Raw genomic sequence first — 24749 nt, 5'->3', positions numbered from 1 at the left:
GCCCCGGGGGTTGCTGTCAGCCAGGGCCGGCCCCGCACGGTGCCCGCACCCTCGGTGCCGGCTCCGGGGCGATGGAGCCCCAGGGGTTGCCCTGAGCCGGGGCCGGCCCCTCACGGCCCCGGGAGCCCCAGGGGTTGCCGTGACCCGGGACAGCGCTCAGGGAGCGGAGCCGCCTCCAGGGAGGCCGTGCCGGCCCTTGGAGCGCCGGGCAGCGGCAGGGCAGGGACGGAGCGAAGGTCGCGGGCTCGCAGGCACCGACACCAGCGCTCCCGACCTTTAAAACTGAGGCGAGGAAGGCCGGGGTAAAGGATGGGTGAGTACCTGGCAGGCAGGAGGGGGTGTTGGAGAGCCCGGTTCGTCCATGCACCCTGTCAAGAGACTTCTGCAGAATTAATTTGGCCATAGAAACACGGATTTTAGGTGATAGCAACTCCCCAGAGATTTGCTGATGAGCCATTTCGTGTCATCCCGTCACAAGGAAGAAATGGCAGTGTTTTAACTTCAGGTTTTAGGATTAGAAGGAGAAATTTTGCAAGAGAGGTAGAAGGCAGTAGCAGAGAAACTGAGTCATGCACAAATGAGAGTACACAGCAGGTACGCACATGGTAAACTTCATTTGAACTTGTTTACAAAATTGACAAAAAAATATCACCTTGTAAACTTATTCACATTTGTTGGAGCTCACAGAACTGGTTATACTGGCATGCTGAAATAAAGATTGTCAAGCCTCATCTCACCCTGGAGGACACACAAGTGAGTTGACCCCTTACAGCAGCAACAAACTCAGCAAGGAACAAGATTTAAAGCTTGCATTGGGAGGGAATTTCTCCAGCAGTTTTTGTACCACCAGGGAAAGGGCTGGGTCTGATTCCTGATGCTTCTTCCCCAAACAGAGGAGCACCAGCACAGGCAGTTTGGGTGGAATCTGAAAGCTGTGATGAGCTTTGGGTATCACCTCACCCAGTGCAGTCAAGGGCCATCAATTGCATCAGAAATGGAAGCAGTGGAGAAAAAGATGGAATTTATCAAGTAATACTTTGTCATTTCCTGAATTCAAAGGCCTCCAAGGAGCACGGACCCTGTTCCTAAATGGGACCATTCAGGGAAGGAGGGAGGAAGGGCAGGGGGAGATAAGATGCACAGTACTTTTTTACATAAACAAAACTTAAGCATTTCCAAAATGACCAGCAGCTTAGCCCTCTGCCATCCAATCTGAGCTGCAGGACAGGAGCTCTAAACCACACTGCTCAACCTCAGCAACTGCAGAAGGACAAAATGGAAGTAAACTGAAAATATACTTGGATGCATTTTTTGGTAACCACTTCTCGTTTCACTCTCAGACTTCAGATTTCAGAAATGGAAGCACACAGACATTGTTATTTCTGAGATACCCACACATTTCAGTAACAGTCAGATCATAAATGATGAACAAGAATGACTTAAAAATAAAACCAGACTTCATCAGTTGTATTCCAGGGAATGAACCAACACCATGCAGGCCTGGCCAGGAGCATCTTCCTTTGAAAAATCAAGGAAGAGCTTCACTCTACCCTCAAAGGCAGGACAGCTCCTGCCAGGGCTCACCTCCAGCACAGATGAGTTAACAGAGTTAACATCACTAAACCCAGGAATATTTTTGGTATAGTGTCCCCTCCCCAACCCCCTGAACAGAAGCCCAACAGTGGGGACTGCATCAAACAACACAGTCCCAAATATTAAAGCAATTACAGTTAATAGAAATAATCCTTCACTTTCCACACCCCAGGCTGCTTCAGAAAGCACTGTAACAAACAGGAATAAAACATTACAAAGATGAAATCTGATCTCTTTAGACTTTGAGGTACATTATCAGCAGTTGGGTTATCAGTCTCCAGAGTTAAAACAGATCCACCCTGTGTGACTGGACAGCACAGCGAGGTTCTTGGAAGACATTCCTGTTCTCCCTGGGGCAGTGTCCAAGGGATTCAGCTCCACCTCCCTGCTCTGAGGGGTCCCTGGTGCCAGGGCTCCCCTGGCTGGGCTGAACTGAGCAGACTCAAGGGGAAAAACAAGTGGAGTGTGTATATAAATAATTCACAAACTGGTTTGTGCAAATTTTTTTTATTTCCACATTTATATCACAACGTGTCCACTTAAAGGACCAAATAGCAAAGTTGCTCCCTTCTGCATCCCAGGAACACAGAAGTCTAGTTACTGTACATTCACTAAGGCTCTTTGTTTTTGCAAATTGCGTTTATGATGGATATCCATAAGGCAAACAATATCTAAAGGAATGGTAACAAGTATATTTCCAGCATACAAACAGGCTTCCTTTTTCCCTCTCACAGTACAGTTACAAACTTGTAGCACCCTCATTACATTTAGATTCTAGAAAAGGTGATTTTTTTTTCTTTTTTTTTTTTTTCTTTTTGTCTTTTTGTTTTTTTTGTCTTTTTCTTTTTTACCTATAAGTTTGCAGGAAGGGAAAAGGAGGAAAAATATTTGGCTGGTGGTGGTGGGATCAAAAAATATCGTTAAACATCTAGTTTTTGCAGCATTTCTCAGAGACTGGATTTAAACTGAAACCAGACTAAAATATGTGGATGCCTATGGAATGTTGAGCTGAAGCTGGTGGCCCAGCCTGCAGTGCAACACCTGCTGTTTAAAACCCAATCTCCGTACCACATGACTCTTAAATAACTCAATCATGTTTCAGAGATGTGATAGAAATAAAACTACAGTTTTTGCACATTGTCTCTCGAATATCTCACTGCCAAATAAAAACCCAAATCAAGTCAAATAAATAGATGCATATTTTGTTAAGGTAACTTCCACAATTTTTTTTTTCTCTGTACCTGCCTGTAATAAGATTCCGGCATTCACAAAGTGCTGGAAATCCTCTTCACTTCTTGGGGACTAACACTTTTTATAGCTGGCTCGCTATAAGAGTTTTAAACTCAACTGATCAAACCTTCGTATGCCTTCCTTTTGCAATTGTTAGTAAACTGGTAGCAGCATTTCACAAAAAAAGGAGAATTTAAAGGAACGAGCTGGAAAAGGCCCAGCTCCCTCCCCCCCCTCTGCTCGTGGGGCCTGTTTGTCCAGGACAGGAGGCTCTCTCTCCAGCTGGAAGTGGCATCAGTGTCTGCCAGTTCTGCTAAGTGCAGGTGGAAAAAGCGTGCTTAGCAGGACTGCTCTCAGTCTAGGCAGACGTAAGGCAGGATGTTCAATCTCCCATCATCCCCGTGTGGATCTAAGGATATGCACTGTGTCCAATCATACCAGTTACCCTGTGTGTCATAACAACCGTTCACGCCCGGCCAGTTGTGGTCACGTATTCTGTCGAGGTCATCGCCCGTGACCTCTCTGGTGACCCCAGGCAAGTCTGTAGGTTTGCTGTTAGGAGCTAGAACGTGAGTCTTTCTAGCCTCTTTTCTAGTGCTTTCCTCCTGCTTTAAATACTCAGACATGAAGTAGTGAGCTCCTGGAGTCTGTACTCCTGATGAAGACAGCAAGCTACTCTGTCTGTTTAAATATGACTGAATGATTTCATTTCTGGACAACTCTTTCCAGTTCGTTTGTTCAAAGGGGCTTTGCAGGTTGGGTTTTTGCTCCTGCTTTTCCGTTTCTGTCCTGTGCTGTTCAGTTAGTGCAGGGATTTCTACCTGCAAAGGATCTTTCGGTGTTAAAGGTTTTATCTGTCCTGTCATGGGATCAAAAGTGAGTTTTCTCTCTTTTAACCTTACAGGTTTCACACCCCCTTCTATCACGTGCCCATCCAAGTTGACTGTATAGTCTCTGGGTCGGTACCTTTTCTTCTTTTTGCTATCAGACCCTGAAGCAGCATCATCACTGTCCATTCTGGAAGTGTCCTGTGGGAAGCCCACGTGTGATTCCCCGGGGTGGCCTTTGCAGCCGGGAGCCGTGTGCTGCTGAAGTGTCCCTGCTGTGTGCCTGTGCTGGCCCTCGGGGGCTCCCTGCTGCTCCTGCCAGTGCTGTGCCCCCTCGGGGGCCGCCTGAGCAGGGAACTCCAGTCTCTTGGCTGGCATGGGAGGTGTGGATGGTTGCATCAGGGATGGAGGCGGCGACGGCACCGGCGCGGCGTCCGCGAACTGAGACCTTTGAGATGGACTGGGCATCGAATCCTTTGGTGAGTACGTGGTGTGCTGCCGAGCAAACGTATCATGCCTAACGTTCCTGGGGCTAAAGGAGGAGCAGCGTGGGCTCTTGGGCTGGTGGGGGCCCGTGGCTTCTTCTGATTTATCATGCTGCTGAAGCACTGCAGTCTTTAGTAACGAGGAAGTGCTTGAAGGTTTTACAAGTCCTGGAGAACTGGTGTGAGGTTTTACAGCGTTTACTGGGATCTTATTGTGTTTATCGTTTTCACTGAGATCTGTCCTGCTGCTTTCAGGCCCTGCGTGTAGGTTTATGTCTACAGGACTAGGAAAATTTTCAGGACTACCTCCAATCCCATTGGTTGGAGGGGGTGAAGAGTTTTGTAATACTTCATGACTAGCTTTGGAGACCTTTGGGGGAGGTGGGCCCTGATGCCCGTCCCTGTGATCACCTTTCCTTTTCCTATTTCCCAGTTTCTCTGTTTTTGGAGAATTGAGTTTCTGGATATCATTCCTGCTTTTCAGTTCGCTGATGGGCTTGGCGCCGGGCACAGCAGGGAGTTGGGAGTCTGGTTTGCAGTTGTGGGCACCTCCATTTGCTGATCCTGGCGGGTTGGGCAGCCCCCTTGGCACTGGCTCGTTCTGGGTTACGGGTTCTATCAACTTCTGCCAATTCCTCAGCAATTTCTTGGCACGTTTGGCAAGTTCCTCATTGGATGTCTTCTTCCTCACCTCATTGATAAGCCTCCCGAGTCTGGTTTCCTACAAAGACAGACAAGGTGCTTTACAAACATCATTCCAAGCAAAATTCTTAAGGAATGGCTCTGCTTTGTAATGCTGAGAAACACCTGGTTAAAAACACTAAACATCCAAGGGTTGAATTAATCTTTTTGGAAAGGATTAGTCCAGTGCTCTGCCACATGAAACTGACTGTAGGTTTCAAGTCAGGCTGTCTTTATTCCCTGGTAAAAGCAGGAGAGCTGGGAAAAACATCAGAAAGGAATTCTTTAATGAGAAAACCTCTAAGAACAAGGGTGCAGGTTCAGATTCGAGGGGAAATGCAGCACCCAAAGGTGTGTGTTTATCACAAGGAAAGTAAAAGATCTGCAGAGAGAGCCAAGAGAAAAGAATTCCAGGATCTTTGCCTGTTACAGCAACTTGTTAACAATTAAAGTTTCCATTTGACAAACCTGACTACCAGGTGTGAGTTGTGTCCTACCTCTTTCCTCCACCTCTCTCCTCTCCCTTCACTCTCCAGCCTTGTGGAAATGTATGAAAAAATAAATTAAACAACATTCCCAGGGAGTCCCAAGGTGGTTTCGTGAGCGGAAGGAAATGTTTGATTGTTCCCAGAGCACATTTGAAAACAAAGAACTGTTCCACAAGTCAAGATTTCTTAAGGAAAGTACTTCAAAGGAGAACACAGACCAGACTGTGAGAGAAATATGCAACCTGTTGTCATAGATATGTTGAAATACAGGTGGAGTTGTAATTAAGCAACAGTTAAAAGCAAGAACACCGCTAATTTCAATACAAAGAGTGAAAAAGAAATATCTAATTCAGCCATAAAAGTTCCTTGGGGTGTTTCTACAAGTGACCAGTGAGAGTTCAGCTCTCCTTACACCTGACCTCACCACAAATATCAGGCCTTGAAACCTGCTGAACTGCATTTAAGATTAATTTTCCTATTTCAGATTTTAGGTGCTTTGTCACCAAATGTCCACAAAGGTGACCAGAAGTGCAGGGTGATATTGCTGAGTGCAACAGAATTAATCAGTGGCAAGTGATGATTAATGTAGTGCCCTGCACAAACAGGAACTGTGCTGCCCAGAATACTGATCTGGGCCCAGAAAGGATCCCTGTGTTCAGCTAGATGACAAAATAATATCTTAATTGTGAATCCTTTGCAATCCATCTATTGTGTTTCCAGAAAAAGCTCTGATGGGAATGAGAAAGGCAAGGAAAAGTCCTTTTATAAATATAAAAAAATCATGTTTAGAGGGTGACATACCTCAAGTGCCTCTTTGGTAATGGGATATTTCTCCAGGCTGGAGATCACTTCCAGCACTGCCACCATGTTATGGATCTGCAACAAGGAAGACAAAGTCACTTCATGTTTCATGTACTGGTCTTAGTTAACAAATGTAATTTAAGACCTTCCACTTTATAATTGCTGGAAGCCTTAATCACAAACTGCTATCAGACTGTCTGGCTTTAGGGAGCTGATTGTTCAAGGAATAGGGACAAGGACACTTTTACTGACCTAGTTGGAAACTGCAGGAGCTGTAACAACCACACTCTTATGTAAAACCCAAGGAAACAGATGCAATAAAACTGAGAAACAAAGTTCTGAGACCCCTGTGCAAAGCATCAATTAATAACTGGGCACACCTAAGGGGAGCAAGAGCAGGAGCAGCAGTGGGAAATGTGGAGTTGAATCCTTCAGACCTCACTGCAGACCGACCCAGGCCTCTGCTCTGCAGTTCCATTCCCAGAATCACTTTTCCTGATGGCAAATCCCCCTTTTCCTGCTCTGCACACAGCAGTCCCAGCCTGCAGGTCCCTCCTTGGGCCAGGGCTGTGCCCAGCAGGTGTCCCCAGACCATCAGCCACCCCTGGCTGGGGCTGGACACGGGCAGGAGAATTGCACAATCCCCTGAGGAGGTGAGGATCAGCTTCTCTGATCACATCCTCAGCACATGTGTGATTTCCATGGTTTCCCCATCAGAAACCACACACTGCATGTTTTAGGGGTAAACATGGCACTGCTGGGTTGGATTCTTTAATCTTGGAGAGCTTTTCCAACCCACACCAGTTTATGATCCTATAGAGAGATCTTTGTTTCCATTACCTGATGTTAAGAGAGCTGAAAGCTGGAATTTCTAATTCACCTTTGGAGACAGATTTAAAAGATAAGCAAAGGAAAACTTGAATCACAGTCTCATTTATTGCTTAATTGCATTTATGACTCAACTGGATGTGAAGTGCATGGGAGAAAAATCTCTCAGCAAGAACCTCTGCAGGGATCCTACATCATCCTGAAACCTCATCAGGAGCATCATCACCATCATCATCATCACCAGGCAGCTCTGCCCTCCCAGCACAACTCTTCCTCTTAAAACACTGATTTGTGTAAGAATTGGTTTTTCCAAGTCAGTTCTACCCCTCCACTAAAATCCCACAGGAACACCAGGAGCTGAAATCTCCTCCCTTCAGAAAACCTTGGGCTCACACCATATTTTATCCATCCCTTTAGGACTGTTAAATGCTATTTAGGAGTTTTGTGTTATTTAGCAGATACCTGGTTAGTGATCAAACACTTGTCCTGATTTTTAGATTCACTTTTATCAAATTTATATTTAAAGTCCATGCAGGCTTTGAATGATTCCAACTCCTATAGGGCATAAAACCAACTCCAGGCCCAAGATGAATTAATTTGTCCTGGTTCTTTCTTTATTCTGCAGATATTTAAAGCCCAGCCATGAGATCAGGCCTGGTAAAACTCTGCTTAACTTTTAGAGCACCTATTCTGATATATTTTAGTTCTTATTATTTCACTTCAGTGCTCTGACTTTCTTCCATGTTTTGACCCTTGCCCTGCCCTCAGAGCCCAGGAAGGACAATTTAGCACCACAGTTTAAGCAACACACAACATCAGGGTTGGTTTTTTCAGTTTTTAGAACCAGAGCCCTCAGAACAGTTAAAGCTCAATTCTGGGAGTTTCCAGACAAATATTTTTAAACTTGCAAAACAATACTCCCCTTCCCACCACATATTTTAGACCATGAATTACCAGAGTGAAAAAGGCTCTGTTGCACACACCATTAACTGCTACATTAGTTTTGCAGTTACTGGTAATCCCCAAATATTCATTATCTAAATGATGGCAAAAATAAGGGTCATTGGCCTATCAGAAGGTGAGGATGGGGAAAGTGATACCAAATATTCATTATGTAAAAGAAAAACTGATGGCAAAAAAAAAAAAAAGGTCATTGGCCTATCAGAAGGTGAGGATGAGGAAAGTGATACCAAATATTCATTATCTATATAAAAATCTGATGGTAAAAAAGAGTCACTGGCCTATGAGAAGGTGAATATGAGGAAAATGATGCATCCACGTGCACACACAGCTCAGGGAATTCCCAGTGCCAGCCCACAGCAGAGGATGCCCCTGGCCCAGCCCAGCTGCACTGCCAGGCTGGGATTCCCTCCCTGCTCTGGGCACACGTGGTGCCAATTCCAGGCAGGGAAAGTGGCCTTGCACCCTCAGCTCCTGCTGGAACACAAACCACCCCTCGTGGATTCCTCACACATTTGTAACCGATTGAGAACGCGCTGTCACGGAGCAACTGCTGAGCAGAGCACGAACATCTCACACCCAGACAACTGCCAGCAGCTCCTCTCCTTTTCTCTCTTTTTTTTTGATCTGTAGGGAAGCTTAATTCTTTGAAAATAAATATATAAAATGTTCGAGCACGTTTAACAACTCGTCCTCCCTTCCCCTTGTGTGGTTTTTTCAGAATGTTTCATCCAAAGTGCCATAAAGAGGAGCTTATAGTAAAAATCATATTTGATTCTTTTAAAATAACACAGATTATGAAATTTCTTGTAGTGCAGTTAAATAGTGACAGAAACAAGAGGACCTCCTAAAACACCTCAAATATCACCTGCTCACAGCAGCACACCCATCCTGCACACCAATTCACCTTAAACCAACTGTAACAATAAAATTCACGCATTGTCATATAACCAAAGTGACAATGATGTTACCAAACCTGCTTTGAGCAGCACCAGAAATGATCATTTATTAACACAAAGGGCTACTGAAGATGCTTATTGGGAACAGAACAGACAGGTAAAGTGCCAGGGAGCAGAGCAGGACAGGGAATTCAGCAGCCCCAGGTCAGCAAGTCAGGAATTTGCATTTTAGTTCATATTTGTGCTCACACTGCAACCCCTTAGTACCCCCCAAAACAAGTTCCAGGACCCCCGTTTAGGATCTTGCAGCAAACAGCTCAAAGTAATTGATAAGGAATTGATAAGGTGTTCCAAATTCTCCCATGCTGAGAGCACTGAGGGCACACACACTAATTCACTCCAAAGTTTACTGAGAACATCTGCTTTGAGTCATCCACGATAATCCTTTCCAGCCAACCCTAATGACAGGCACAGAAAACAAATCTTATTTATTCCATGCAAGGCTCCTTAAGTGATCCAGCCATTCAGCCATACTATTGCTGAGATCTTTTCCAAGTTAAGCACTGAATGCTTTTACTCCAGCCTCAGACAAAAGCAGCGGTTTCTGAACTCTCAGGAAAAGATCAAGAAGCTTAATTTTCTTTTTTTAACTGCCATCTTAATCTTATTTCAGCATTTATAAAGCAGGAGTAAGTCAGTGACTAATTTCAGGGTGTTACAGAGCAGTTCTGAGGGGCTTTGGGGAAGGTTGAGCTGTTTCCTCCCAGTTTCATTTCCACAGGAAATCTGAAAGCAGCAGCAAGTTCAGCATCCAAACAAGCTCTGCCACCACTTCCAGGTGCTGGGATGTGTTTTCTGTGGGATGTTTGATTCCCTTCCTTTGCTGACACACCAGCCCAGACCCCAAAAACAACATGAGCACCCCCAGAACACCTTCCTGTCCTGCCTGCACACACAGCACAGCCTGCACTCTCTCATGCAGCCTCAAAAACAAATGTTACAGAAACTTTCTATTGCAGACACTCAGATAAAACAATAATTTCCTTTTTTTTTTTAATATTTCACAGGGATGTTTCCAAAGATCTTTGCAAGCCTGACTAGACTGTGATTAATGACAAACCAGCTTTGAGTTACCTGGAGCAGAAGGAGCAGCTCTTTATGTGCACATGAAAAACTCAATCACAATTCCAAAAAAACCTTGCTCATGCAGATCCCTGCCTTTCAGGTAGAAACGCTCTTTTCAACCACAAAATTCAAAAGGCATCATTTAATACAGTAACATCATCCTTCTGAGTCACATCAGAGCCTTCACAAGTTTCTAAAGGATATTTAAACTTGGCCTGGAGTTGCCCATCACTGACAATCCTCTAAAACCAAAGTGTGGCACCATCAATCCTCCTGAAATCACAGCTCACAACAATCCCAGCCTGACTCCACCATGGGCATGGTGAGCAGAGCACACAGCTATCACAACACACTGCTTTGCAGAGAATGGATTTCCCATCATACTCAACTACTTCATCAAAATATCCATAAATATTCCAAATTTTGATGGTTTCAGAGAAAGTTCTGCAACACCGTCCCACCTGTAGCACCAAAGCAGTGTGACAGAAGCAAGCAGAGAAGTGGAGACACTGTGGGAGACTGAACAGATCTTTTTTCTTCCTACAAACACAAATCCAGGTGTCCATTGCCAAGCTGGAGTTTCTGGTGACAGCAGGGTCCAGAGAGAAGTTCACAGGAGCATTTTTTGTCTTCCCCCTGCTCCAGGGCAGAGAATCTCCTCAGGGAGGGCAGGAAAATGTTCAAGAACATCCCAGGTTGAAGGGGAATTTTGCTGAGGTGGCCAGGGATCTTTTTCTTCCTACAAACACAAATCCAGGTGTCCATTGCCAAGCTGGAGTTTTTGGTGGCAGTAGGCTCCAGACAGAAGTTCACAGGAACATTTTTTGTCTTTCCCCTGCTCCAGGGCAGTGAATCTCCTCAGGGAGGGCAGGAAAATGTTCAAGAACATCCCAGGTTGCAGGTGAATATTGCTGGGGAGGCAGAGCTGATTGTCAGAGGTGCAGTGCCTGCTCCAGGGGTGATGGCATCACTGCTGTCCCTTTCTTGGAGCTCTCAGTGTCACCTGCAGCAGCTCCTGCCCCACATCAGGGTCCCCCTCACCTTGCCCCAACACTGCTTTTGTACAAAACCCACTTCACAATAATCTAAAATATGGAATATGAAGTGAGAAGAGAAAAGTTGCTATTCACAGCAGGCTTTATTTAAATGTGACAACAGCAATACAGCAGTGCAGAGTTTATTTAGCATTTTGTGTAGGAACTATGAGACACCAGACACTGATAATACACACAGCAACAGAAAATTGTCATGTCATTTGTTCAAAGGGACAGACCAAACACACCAAGTTAGAATTCAGGTTACAACCTGCTGGTATTTAGTTCAGTTCCCTTGCAGCTGATCTATTAACAGTTCCCCCCAGCCCCAGTGTGACATGATGTTGTCTAAAGATAGGGAACACCAGATACTATTCACAGACACAACATACCAAAAAGATGACCATGCACTACTTTGCTCACATTATTGAAAATGTCTGAAAGTCAATTTGCCAAGCAAAGATCCAATATTAACCAGTACACAAAAAATATTCTTAAAGGTGGAAGGCAGTTTTCTAATGGTATCTAGTAAAACACTAAATAATACTTTGTTCACATTGTTGAAAATGTCTGAAAGTCAGTTTGCCAAAGATCCAATATTAACCAGTACACAAAAAATATTCTTAAATCTGGAAAGCAGTTTTCTAATGGTATTTGGTAAAACACTAAATACTACTTTACTCACATTGAAAATGTCTGAAAGTCAGTTTGCCAAGCAAAGATCCAATATTAACCAGTACACAAAAATATTCTTAAAGGTGGAGGCCAGTTTTCTAATGGTATTTGGTAAAACATATCTTTAAACATGAAGGAATCAATTATTTGGGTTGAAAATAAGTCAATAATTCATCCACTTGGAGAATCTTCTATGACAGAGAAATTCATGCTTTGAAAACTGCTCAGAAATTTGTGCTGCAAAGCAAGGGGTAGATAAAATGCTCCTTGAGCACCAAGAGGAGTCCAAAGAGTGAGCAGGCACAGGAAACATCATCTGTACCTCCAGATCTAAAACTCCCAGGTCTACTTTAAAGAATCAAACCAATCTACATATATTTTATTCGTACTGAGACTTAATTTAATGGCAAATTAACATAATACAGATACTTTCCTGTATATGCTTTACAAAGGCAGGATCAGCAAATGAGAGGAAAGTCAGAAATACAATTCTGCAGTGTGAAGGAACCAGTGGACCTGAAATATTTCCCTGAGCAGTGCCCATGCACATCCCTGAGCTGGGCAGACACCAGAGCAGCCAAGGGAGCACAAAGCCCAGTTTGCCCTGGCACTCACCAAGGGCCTCCAGACACCAATCCCAGCAGCTGGGAGTGCCAGGAACAGCTCTGCAGGGAGAAATTCTCTCTCCCCATCCCCAGGGAGGCACCCAAAGCTCAGCAGGAACAAACTCCAGACAGGGGAACCACCCAACAAAAGGAGAATCCACTGGAGGAGGAGGTACAGGAGGTAGTAAAAAGTAAAATACAAACTATGAACACCAGGCACACCCCCAGCTCCCTGTGCCAGAGGAAAATGTCTTGAAGGCAAACAGAAAACAGCAACAGTGAAACACTTTTCTCCATTCACGTTTATTAGCCAGGAACTGAAAGACATTTTTGTTACTACAGAAAGAAAAACCTGTTGGTTTCAACAGTTACTAAACATTTTGTATAACACCATAGGAAACGTGCCTACAGTGCCAGCCCTGAGCTGCAGATTTACAAAGATTCACTGCAATGTGATTCTTTTTCCACACTCCACAACAAACCCACTCCACCAAACTGAGGCTGGACAAATAAAAATTCATTAGTCTGATTTTAGCCAAAGAGGCTCCATGAAATATCATTTAATTGGTAAAAATTCCTGCTGAAGGAACAGAGCAAAAATCAGGGAGCAAAACCCCAGGCAGCCACTGCCACTCCTGGTGGCATCCACCACACCAAACTGCAAGCAAGATAATTTAGTGTTGTTTTCCAAGTTCAAATGAATGGCAGAGGAATCAAATTCAGCTAGAATTACATTTTTATATCAAACTGCAACAGTGCAAGAACATACACCAAGTGCAGGTCAGAGGACAGCAGGATAACCATGCTTTGAAAACAGGGTTAATAACATAAAGTTGAAGTTTTCATTTCATACCACATTGAAAAAAAAAATAGGAAAGACACACATGAAGCTTGAAATAAACCTTCCTCTGCATTATTAGTCATAATAAAGAAATGTTAATCAACTGTTTTTATGCTCACTGGCCTAATTTGCAACAAGACAAATACTGATTGCACACAGAAATAACCAGTGAGCTGCCAGTGCACTCAAATAATCTCTCCACAGTCTCCTGAGCCACGATGGAGCTTTAAGAACAGATTAGACAAGTCCAGAAGCTGTTCCAGAAAGGTGATGGACCACACAAAGTCCCTTCCAGCCATGCCAGGGGACACTGAAGGAGCACAATCACATCACACCATTTCAATCTACTCCACACTAAACTCAGAGCAGCGATTCAGAATTGTCCTCTCAAAAAGAGGATAATTGTTTTGTAAAAGACCTAAAAATTCATCACTTCCAACCTCACTGCCCAGCACTGTGCTCCATGTGATCCCAAAAATGCCCAAAGTTTGTCCCCACTCAGGTTCTGTCACCATTTCAGCCACCTCAGACTCACCCTCAAGCGCCTCAACCCTACATCCAACGATGCTACACCTTCCTTTTCTACAGGAAAATCATTTCTCCTCCTCTTCCTCCTGTACAGAAACTTCAACCAGACAAATCTTGCGAGTTACTATTTATTATGAGCCACGAACTGAAGTCCAAAATGATTGCTTCAAAATTTAGAGAGCCATAAAATGAGGTTGCTGTGCAAGCAAAGTCACGGGGACGACTGGTGCTACTTCAACGAGACAGAAATGCAGTTGGGTGATTCTTCAGGCAGAATAATACAGAATATGGAGAAAATCCAGCCTTAAATTGTGCCCTTCTGATTCATCTTGTGCCTTTCTGTTTAAGGAACTCACCTGAACTCACTGCTGGTACCTCCCCTTACTTTACCCATCCCTTAAAGTATCTACCCAGATACTTAAATATTCATTAAATAAATATTTATTAAATATTAATTAAATTATATTTATTAAAATATAATTTATTCTTATATATTAAATATTATTTAATAATTTCATTGATATGTATTAAATATTATTAACCCCTTTATTTATATTTATTAAATATTATTTTACTCACCCCTTAAAGTACCTACTCATATACTTAAATATTTATTAAATAAATATTTAATATTTATTAAATGGTATTTATTAAAATATAATTTATTTTTACTTATTAAATATTATTTGTTAATTTTATTAATATTTATTAAGTAATATTTTACCCACCCCTTTTATTGATATTTATTAAATATTATTTTGCCCATCCCTTAAAGTATCTACCTAGATACTTAACTATTTATTAAAGATTTATTAAATATTCATTAAATTATAATTCAATAAATATAATTAACAAATATTCAATATTTATTAAAGTATAATTTATTTATATTAATTTAATATTATTTAATAATTTTATTGATGTTTATTACTCATCCATTTATTTATATTTATTAAATATTGTTATTAGCCCCTTTATTGATACTTATTAAATATTATTTTACCCATCCCTTAAAGCTGCTAACAGAGAGCAGTTTATAGCTGAGTGCAATTCAGAAAGGCCCTACTAATGTCCCCACAACACGGAATTTTCACTCTTTTTAAAAAGTAAAACCATTTATCACCATCCCAGTGTACTTTAAATGCTGCAGGCCAACTTTCCTCAAATTTCTAGGCAAGTTTCTCAGCTGATTCCTTAAATGATAGAGAAGGCTGAGGTGAACACAATGTAGAATTCTTTGTGGAATATAATAATTTATCACACTGAAATGCAAGATGCTCATGTGACTGCTCATGAGAGTTTAGACCTGGTGAGTTTGTTCACAAAACCTGAGAAAAAATAGTGTTACAAACTGAGAAAGTTTGTGGAGAAGTCACTGTATCCTTCCAACAACTGTTACCAATAGTGAATTCTTGTCAGCACCCACCATAAACAAATTTTATGGATATGGAACAAAAAAACTGAAATCAATTTACACATCTCCTAGAATTACTGCTCTGCAAACTCTGGATTAAACACTGCTGCCAGTCAGATATTTCCAAATATCTCTGTTCCCTGAGGGCTGTGTCACCTCAGGACAATGTCACCTGCCAGGAAAGCAAAGCCCCCCAGGAATCTCTGGAGGATTTTTGGCCATTCCAGCCACTGGCACAATCCTCAGCAGCTCCTTGGAAACAAAATGCCTTTTCTACCTTGGCTGGGGGATAAAGGAAGGTGGGCATGGAGCATTCTCAGCTCAGGGTTTATAAAAGCAGCTCCACTCAAGCCAACTGCCCTGTGTGGTCATGGCAGGAGCAAGGAACCCAGGATTCAGCAGCATTTTTCAATATTTAAACACAGAACATGGAATTGTGGAATCCCAGACTGGTTTGGGTTGGAAAGGACATTAAAACCCATCTCATTCCATCCCCCTGCCATGGGCAGGAGCATCTTCCACTGTCCCAGGCTGGTCCAACCTGGCCTTGAGTACTTCCAGGGATGGGGAAGCTCCAACCTGGCCTGCTTATTTCTAACCTAGTGGCAAAAACCTCTCAATTTCCAGTCCAGAAAGCCTCAGTGAGGTTGAAGCCCCTTGGCAGCCTGTCTTGAAAAGTCCAGCAAAGAGAATAAGAAAGTCAGAACCCCAAAGCCCAAATTTTGACAAACTCCTCCCCAAAGACAAGGGACACTGAGTTTTCCAGGATGCAGCCAGGCTCCTGAGCAGTGTAAGCACAGGGGTTCAAACCAAATCAATCCAAATCCATCCAAATCCATGAGCTGCAGGCACCCAATTTCACAAAGAAATCTGAAACATCACCCCTTGCATCTTCTCCTCCACCTCACTGTGTTCAACTATTCAAGAATCAATTGTGGTTTGTCCAAGGATTAAATACAATATTGGGTTATTATTTTTTCCTGGAACTTTCAGGATGCCAAATTATATAGAGAAAAGTCCAGCAAAGAGAATACAGAAGTCAAAACCCCAAAGCCCCAATTTTGACAGACAAACTCCTCCTCAAAGGGACACTGAGTTTTCCAAGACACAGCCAGGCTCCTGAGCAGTGTAAGCACAGGGGTTGAATCCAAATAAATCCAAATCCATGAGCTGCAGGCACCCAATTTCACAAAGAAATCTGAAACATCACCCCTTGCATCTTCTCCTCCACCTCATCGTGCTCAACTCTATTCAAGAATCAACTGTGGTTTCTCCAAGGATTAAATACTGGAATTTATATAATATTTCTCCATGGATTAAATATTGGAATATTATTTTTTCCTGGAACTTTCAGGATGCCAAGTTACATAGAGAAAAGTCCAGCAAAGGGAATAAGAAGTCAAACCCCCAAAGCTCCTATTTTGACAGACAAACTCCTCCTCACAAGACAAGGGACACTGAGTTTTCCAGGATGTAGCCAGGCTCCTGGCACCCAATTTCACAAAGAAATCTGAAACATCACCTCTTGCATCTTCTCCTCCACCTCACTGAGTTCAACTCTATTCAAGAATCAACTTTCTCCAAGCATTAAATACTGAAATAATACTTTTTCCTGGAATTTTCAGGATGACAAGTTCCACAGAGACATTCCCTGTCCTTGCCTGCTGCAGTTAATTTACAGAGCACGAGGAGTGTTTTGTACTGACCTGCTCAGAAAGTGATGCCTTGAGTTACAGACATTTGTAGATGTGCTGCAAATTTGTTCACCAAAGACAATTTATGACTGTGCATCACCACCTGGAAAAAAAACTCCATGTTCCTCTACCTTCCACAGCTTTATACTCTTTAAAAAAATACAAATCAAAGCCTCCAGATCTGTACTATAACTGTGATACTCTGCAAGCTGATCCTGCATGGAAACTGTGTGAGAAAGCAGCTCACAGAAGCACTGGCTGTCACTCTGAGACAAGACTTCCACCTCTGCAGTCGTCTCCACAGCTCCAAGTTTGAAAACACGCCCAGCTGAGCGTGTCCCTGAATCCCTTGGATGCAGGATCCCTCCTCCCCAGCTGCTGGCTTAGAAACTGTTCACTAAAACACAGCTAATTGTGCTTTACTTCCAGTGACTCCTCAGCAGAAATTGCTGCCACTGACTGTTTGGACATGCTGAAAATTGTACACTTTGATATTAACAATCACACTCGGGCATGCATGGCTGCCCTGTGAAAGCCGTGCCCCTGAAAACACCAATTCTCTGCAGAGTTTGAGCAGATTGCACCTCAAATTAAAGCAATTTGCTGGCACTTAAATATTATTCCAAACACCAAAAGCATGAATTACCCTCAGAAAGAGTAATTTAGCTGTTAGAAGACTGAGTAAACAAACCTACATTTACATTAAATTGAATATGAGGTACTTACTTACCTTTACCTTAAATTATTTCTTTAAAAACCAAGTGTAAAAGTGGGGCCACATCCTACCACATTACACAGACCTAAGGAGTATATTTGGTGTTATCAGCACATAACTGGTGAGAAGAGATAGCAGCAAAATATTATCAGCCAAAACAGACATGTTTTTATGTAAAAAAAACTACACTGAAGTAGTAATTTAATAGTAAGTTAATTTTAACTCCAAGCCTAATGTATTGGAGTAACTATGCCTTAAAAGCAGTGAATCTTGACTAACATCAAACTTCTGCAGCAGACAGAATCAATTCCTCCTTCCCCTTTCCTGAAACTTTTGTGGTTCCTGAAAAAAAAAGAAACCCTAATTGTCACCTGCAGCAGCTTCTTGAAGAAACTGGGAAAGGATCTCAGAGGGAGAGAAAGCTTCAGCTGCAGTGGAGCTGCTTCCATCAGGAGCCAGAGGTGCCAGGATGACAGTGCTGATGTGTCATGTGGCCACAGCAAAACCCCAAAAAGAGGCAACCGTGCACAGCTTACCACCCCTAAACTGGGCTCACCTCGACTTATCAGACAAAACCCCCCAAAAGGACAAATTGGAATTCCCAGCCCAGCCCCAGAGTTCTGAGACAGCCTGAGCTGAAAGTTTTCCTGTTTCCCAAGGCACAGGTTGGGTCCCTCTGCACATGGGAGCTTTGGAGAGTTTTCCTCTGGTCCCTGCTGGTGCCAGGCTCCAGTGGCCTGGCAGGAGGAGCTGATCCAGGATCCCATGCCCATCCCATGCCCATCCCATCCAGGATGGCTGCTCAGCTCAGCTCCCTGCTCCCTTGCCATCAAGGTGTGCCAAGGTGCACTCAAACGGCCTCACACAGGGTCCAGAACATCCCAAATCACAGCAGCACCAAGCACAGGTCCTCTGCTCTCTGGGAAATTTGTTCCAGCACATCTCTCCTGCAAGGACCCTGTTCCAAGCTGTGGCTCCTGGTGACTGCCAGAGGTTATTCCCTGTATTTATATTCCCTACAAAAAGTTGGTGCTTCCATTCAGGAGCTGTTTCGTGGCTACACCAATAAAAATGTGCTCATGAGTTCTTTCCCTGCAGCCTCTGAGCATTCAGGGTTTGTTTCCCACCAAGGGCCCACATACAGCACGTGCAGATGGGTGCTTGCTGCAAAGTTTTATAATTTGGATTTTAAAAGCTTTTTGATGATGCAGTCTGACAACGTGAGGGGGCTCAAGCTGCTCTAGGACAGCCTGAGCTGCCACCACCTCTGTCACCTCTCCTTGCCACACAATTCCCCCTCTCTGAGCCCAGGAGGAGCTGGGCCATGGGAAGGGGTCCCTGAGGAGCCCTTGGCCAGGTGAGTTCCTTGGCTGGGTCAGCACAAAGGAGGGGACAGGAACAGCTGGAGGTGTGGATGTGATCCCAGCAGCTCTCCCAGCTCTACTGGCAGCTTCAGGGATTCAAGCCAAATCAATCCAATTTTTGAGCATTTGGAGCATTGTCCACACAGCCTCTAGTGGAAGGTGGTGGTTTACTCTTGAGTTGCAGAGCTCACTCATGACTTACACTCAGGAGCATCCTCCTGGCTGGCTGTGAAGATGTTTCCCAGTTATTCCAGGACACATTCAGAGCCCCTGTATTGCTGCATGCCCACAAACACAGGATAATTCCAGACATCTGTGAGCCACACACAAGTGACAGCAACAAAAAAAAGGCTCTGCAAGTGAAACTTGACCATAAGGCAGCCACTGTCACCTCAAAAAACCCAGACAGGCGTGGTTGACTTTTCCAGGTGACAACACCTCCCTCCTGCCAGCTCCCAAGGCAGCAGGGAAGCACCCAGGAAGCAGCAGCATTCCACTCCTCATGGGATCACACTCTGGGCTGGGCTGGAAGGGACCTTAAAGCCCATCCCATCCCATTCCATTCCCCTCCCACACCTTCCCCTGTCCCAGGTTGCCCCAAGCCCTGTCCAACCTGACCTTGGGCATTTCCAGGGATCCAGAGCCTCCCCACCCTCACAGGATGCTCTTTTCTGCTTCCAAACTCACTTAAACACTTTTGGACCCAATCCTGCTGCCAAAACTATTTGTGATGCACCAGAAGTTTTATCAAATAATTGAGTTACATCAAAAACTAGCTAGGAAAAGATCTATATATTGCCTTTTTTCTTCTTTAAATCCTGATCAATTCCTCAGTTCAGTTCACCACACCATCCTGTGCACATAAAATGGGTGTGTGTAGCAGGAATAAGAAGTGGGTGTTATTTAAATTGTCACTGCTGCCGAAACAAACACTCAAATTAGAGCTTCAGAGCAAATGACTACTGCCATCATCACTGCAACCTGGGGAGTTTCAAGGAATTAACAACTGAAAAGCAGTCTGGCATTCCCCTTGCTTTGACCTCTCTGATATCTCTGTTCACTCAGATTTTGTCTCAGCAGCCTCAAAGTTCAGAATGGTCTCACTGCTACAAGGGGCACTGTGTAAATCAGAAGTTTTTACATCTCCAACTCCTCTCAAGAAGTGACAGCCTGCACTGCCACTAAACCAAATAAGCTGTTTGTTTCAGAAAGAAGTGGACAAGCAATATTCAAACCAACTGCATCACCACCCCCACACAGTGAATTCAAGTGAATCCAAGTGTTTATAATAAAGAGCATTAAGAAATACAGATCTCAGTTAAAGTTATTATTAAAAACCTGAATGCAATGGGACTCTCTCCATCAGGCCCAAATCTTTATCTGAAACTAAAGCTTGACATGATAACACTTTTAGACCTTGCACATTAAGAAATGCTCCCCAAGCCCCTGCATTTTGTCACACACCTGGAACAACCTGCTGCCCTCCTGCACAAAATGTGAGGCTGCTCCAAACGAGAGGAGCTGCAAGTGAGGAAAGGGACAAAGAGGGCAAGAGGTACAACAGGTTCTCTGCACCTCCCTCCAAACTGCTAAGCTCATTAGGGCTCACAGAAAAGGATAAAGCTCAAGCAAGAGCCATTCCTAGTCTACTTTCGCCCACACAGAACACTTCTGCACCCAAAGAAATCGCTGGGACCCTCAGAAGTGAAGCAGCAGCTTCCCCTGCTTTCTACACTTATTTATTATTTTATTACATTTATTTTATTACACCTTCTTAAGACACTACTGGAAAGCACCTGTACTGCTGGTGAGGGGGGTTTTGCCCCCACAGCCAACAGAGTAAACAGCCTTTAAAGCATCTTTAACCATGCAATCTGTGCCAGCTGGGAGATCAGCCCATGCCAATGCACCACCCAACATATTCCAACACACAGGCTAATTAATTATTAATAATTGAGGCCATGGACCACTGCTGAAGGTCCTGAGGTACTGCATGAAGCACAGGCTGAGTTAGAGCCAAGCCCAAGCTCACAGGGAGCACACAATGCAGGCTCTCACTCAAACCAAAGCTGGGTTTGTGTCACAGAGGGGTACTAATGGCAAATAATGAAGTTATTATCTAATATTTAAAAACAGGAACAGATTGCTACATATTCAGCATGAGGAACCATTTAATTGCAAGCACAATTCTAGCAGCTGGCTGGAAACTACAGGCTTGTGCACAGAGCAAAAAAAAAATCAACATTTCTCATTACTCCTGACTTTTATCAGGGAATAAACTCCCCCAGCAGCACAGAGCACGAGTTACCAAGGCAAAGGGGTTCTGAAGGGGTGGTTTCTCAGCCTTGTTCCCACCAGAATCAAGGAACATCTCCCCTGTGAGACCTCACAGAACAGAACTCCTGCTCTCCTCCACCTCCTGCTATGTTCTCCCAGAATCCTTGGAAGGAAAGTGATGCTGGTACTCAGTGCTTAGGTCATGGAGCAGAAGTGGTTTGCCCATATGTTTCCTCGAGGAGAAAAGGCTGAATAAATGAAGACACAATACCAGACATCCCGGGTGGCTTCTAGGATGATGTAAGTTCTTTTAAAAATAGCTTATTTCTTATAGGTCTCCTTTGAAATAGTTCAGAATTTACACAGGTAACCTCTAAGTGTGAGAAACTAAGTTATAAATACATTCTGCAGCAATTACTAGAGGAGGTTCAAGTGCTAAACATGTGTAAATTCAATATTGCTCCCGAGTCAGCAGGGCTGTATGGAGCAGCTGGAGATGAACAATCAGCACAGGAGATGATTTCCTGAGGCCAGCAGGTTCTGCAAGCTTGGGGAAACCATTCTTTTGACCAGTTCAACCCAACAGAGGTAGAGAAACTTATGTCCTATTTTTTTTTTCACCTGTGAGTCGACCAAGATCCAACTAACCACTCAGAATAAATATCCACAATGGCCAGCTTGTGTTAGGGGATGTGTTAGGGAATTTAAGTCAAGCTTAAATTTACAGACTCTACAGTAAAGCACCATGAAGAACCAAGCATCTCCTCCCTCCTCAGCCCCATAGAACTGGACTGGTTTTGCCCACCTGAGCTTTCACCTTCTCCAGAAACACACACACTGAAAAACTTGAATTAAATCTAGGCCTCAAAGCTTGACCTTCTTGGTAAATGAGGAAGTCAGTGGCGACAATGTCTGCTGTAGGTTTGAACACAAGTAATGCTGTCAGGAGAGGATTCTGAGAGCCAGCAGAAAGCAGCTGGAGCTTTCCATGAGTCCCTGCAGGCACAGCAGCTCATGGCTGCACTGACTCTCCCTGCAGGAAAACAGCACAGCAGCTCCTTGTACTCTCATGATGGTGCCCAACTTGTGATTAAACTCAAAATCTGCTTTTTGAGCGTGTTCAAAATGTAAGTTTTTCTTCCCTCTGTGCCAGTGACGTGCCAGGTAGTGAACAGTCAACACCACCACATATTCCATGTGCTCTGGAGCCAAGAGCTCTCAGCCTGTACAATGAACCTCAGCTCCACCACCTCTGCTCTCCTCCAAGAAAAGGTTAAACTGGAAGACAGACCCTGCCTACAGGCACTTTGCAACAATGGGCTGATTTTTCTGCCACCGATTATTGCCCTGGATAAGTATCAAGTATGTAGAATTATAATTTAACATACATCACTCCTAAACTTAAGGGGCTACTGACCTGTTGGGAGCAGGGAGCTGCCTGGTTATTTTGGGTCCTCTCACAACACAACAGCGTCCTGAAACATCAGCGTGTGGAGAAAGGGAAGAGTATCCATCACAAAATTGACTTCCTGGCTGCTTAGCTCTGCACAGCCACAGTGTCTGACAAAGTAACACCAGAATTAGGGTAACCACTGCAGCTGACAGTTCTCAAGTCAAAAGACACCACAGATCTGCTAGAATTTTATTAAAGTAGGTTGGCACTCGGTCTCACGTATAGAGTGAAAAATCTGCAGCCACAGAAAGAGAGCTCAGAGCAAACAGGATTCATGGAGTGCACTAACTGACATTTCAGCAAGATCCACGTTAAAGTACTGCAAACTCAGACAACGCTGACATTTAACAGCTCACAATTACCACCAGGATTTGTTACTGTTACTCCAATGTGTAACACTGCAGCTCCCCTCAGATGCCCAGCCCAGGGAGTTCTACAGAACCTACAAGGCCAGAGCGATTTTTCTTCCCCATGACACAGACAGGCTGCTCCGGGAGGGGTTCCAAATGACAATAACTTTATTGGCTACTTTGGCACTTTGATGCAGGTCTATCACAAAAAAGCACTTGTTCAGACAGGAGCAGGTATGACTTTGATGGAACCCAAGCACCATTTCACCCTAAAATAACACGTACACATTCAGCCTGATGCACCAGAGGCTGCCTCCACAAACTGCAGATGGCCAAGACAGACCCACCTCGGCATCCTGCGGCAGTGAATGTTGATCTAAGACTCAAAAACTGGACAGGTTGAGGGCCCTGCAGTCCTCTCACAGTAATAAACACCTAAGCGGAGAACTGCTCGGATGAGCCAAAAAACCCTTAAAAGGAGCAAATGATCCTTTGGATAACCGCCGCTTAAGGCCACTTACAGGTAAAATACACGCTGACTTCTGTGCTTACACCACATCCCAGAAGGAGCCCATAAGCTCATTACGGCGCTGCAGGAAGGGATAAAAGCGAAGACCGAGGCTGCTCGGTGCTGGAGCAGCTCCAGAGCCCCGCAGCCACCGCCGGAGCCCTCCCGGCGTCCCCGCAGCCCGGGGTGCCCCCGGTCGCGGCCGGAGCGGCCGCAGGGCCCGAGGAACAGGTGGGCGCCCCGGAAGGTCCCGGCGAGCGGCGGCGGGGCCGGCCCAGAGCCCCCTGCAGGCCGCGCCCGAGCCGCGGCCTGGCGTGGGGAGGCGGCCGGGCCGCCCGCCGCATGGCCGGGCAACACCGGCCGGGCCCGGGGCGCCGAGCGGCGGCGGGGCGGGGGCGGCCGCGGCCCCGGGCGGGCGGGGAGCGGCCTCCGGAGCCCCCAGCGGGGCGGCCCTGAGCTCCCGGCCCGGGGGGCGCGGGCGGGAGGCGCCGCCGGCTGCGGGACCCCGGGAGGACGGCGCGCCGGGAGCTCCGCGCTACCGCCCGCGGAGGAGGCTCCGCGGCGGCCGGGGCGGCCCCGGCGGGAGCCCCGGAGGCCCCGGGAGGGGGAGAAAGGCGTCGCGGCGGGAGCGGCGGGCGGGGGTCGGCCCGGAGCGGCGGGGGCCCGCGGGGCCCGTACTCACGTTGCTCTGCGGGTCGATGGCCTGCAGCAGCCGGTCCCTGATCTGCTGCGGGGACGGGGCCGGAGCCGCTGTCATTGCCTGGGCGAAGCGGGGCGGCTGCGGCTGCGGCCGGGGCGGGCGGGCGGCGGGGCCGGGCCGGGCCGGGGCGGCGGCGGCGGCGGCTCCTCACTCGCCGGCGGCGGCGGCCTCGGGGAGCCGGAGGAGCATGTTCGCTCCCCGCGGGGCGGGGGCGGCGCGGGGGGCCGGGGGGAGCGGGCGAGCCCAGCGCTCCGCTCCGCTCCGCTCCGCTCGGGCCGAACGCGGGGCGCGCTGGGGGCAGGGCCGGCGCCGCGCGCGGCTCCCTGGGACGCGCCCGACGCCGTGACGTGCGCGCGCCGCGCCCCGGCCCCCGCCCGCCTGCCCGCACCGCCGGGGGCGCGCACCGCGCGTGCGCGGGGGAGGGCGGGCGGCGGCGGGAACGCGCGTGCGCCGTCCGGGGAGAGGGGCGGGGCTGGGGCGCCGTGAGGGGGGAAAGGGGGACACGGGGAGAGGGGGACGCGGGGGTGATGGTGGGGGACATGGGGACAGCGAACGGGGACCCCTGAAGAGGACATGGGGACAGCGAACAGGGACCTCTGAGGGGAGAGGGGGGGCATTGGGACAGTGAACGGGGACCCTGGAGGGGATAGGAGCGATGCTGTGGGACATGGGAC

The 24749-nt window shown here is 45.9% G+C and overlaps 1 protein-coding gene across 1 annotated transcript; it reads right to left on the bottom strand.

Annotated features, from left to right (window-relative positions):
• Nucleotides 1-595: 595 nt before the first annotated feature.
• MED26 (mediator complex subunit 26) lies at nucleotides 596-24160 on the bottom strand. Its single transcript, XM_058040966.1, has 3 exons — nucleotides 24058-24160; nucleotides 6106-6180; nucleotides 596-4856 (listed from the first exon to the last, which is right to left on the bottom strand). Exons 1-3 carry the CDS (start codon nucleotides 24130-24132, stop codon nucleotides 3177-3179), a joined length of 1830 nt encoding a protein of 609 aa, XP_057896949.1. The 5' UTR covers nucleotides 24133-24160; the 3' UTR covers nucleotides 596-3176.
• Between the last annotated feature and the right edge of the window lie 589 nt (nucleotides 24161-24749).

Source organism: Melospiza georgiana, chromosome 26 (assembly GCF_028018845.1).
Source record: "Melospiza georgiana isolate bMelGeo1 chromosome 26, bMelGeo1.pri, whole genome shotgun sequence".
NCBI classification, from domain to species: domain Eukaryota; kingdom Metazoa; phylum Chordata; class Aves; order Passeriformes; family Passerellidae; genus Melospiza; species Melospiza georgiana.
This window is presented reverse-complemented; position numbering and strand designations above follow the sequence as displayed.

Coding starts and splice junctions, on each gene's coding strand:
- MED26 (XM_058040966.1), bottom strand. CDS start 24,132: ATGACAGCGGCTCCGGCCCCGTCCCCGCAGCAGATCAGGGACCGGCTG. Junction 6,181..24,057: donor CCATCGACCCGCAGAGCAAC/GTGAGTACGGGC, acceptor TCCTTGTTGCAG/ATCCATAACATGGTGGCAGT. Junction 4,857..6,105: donor TTACCAAAGAGGCACTTGAG/GTATGTCACCCT, acceptor CTGTCTTTGTAG/GAAACCAGACTCGGGAGGCT.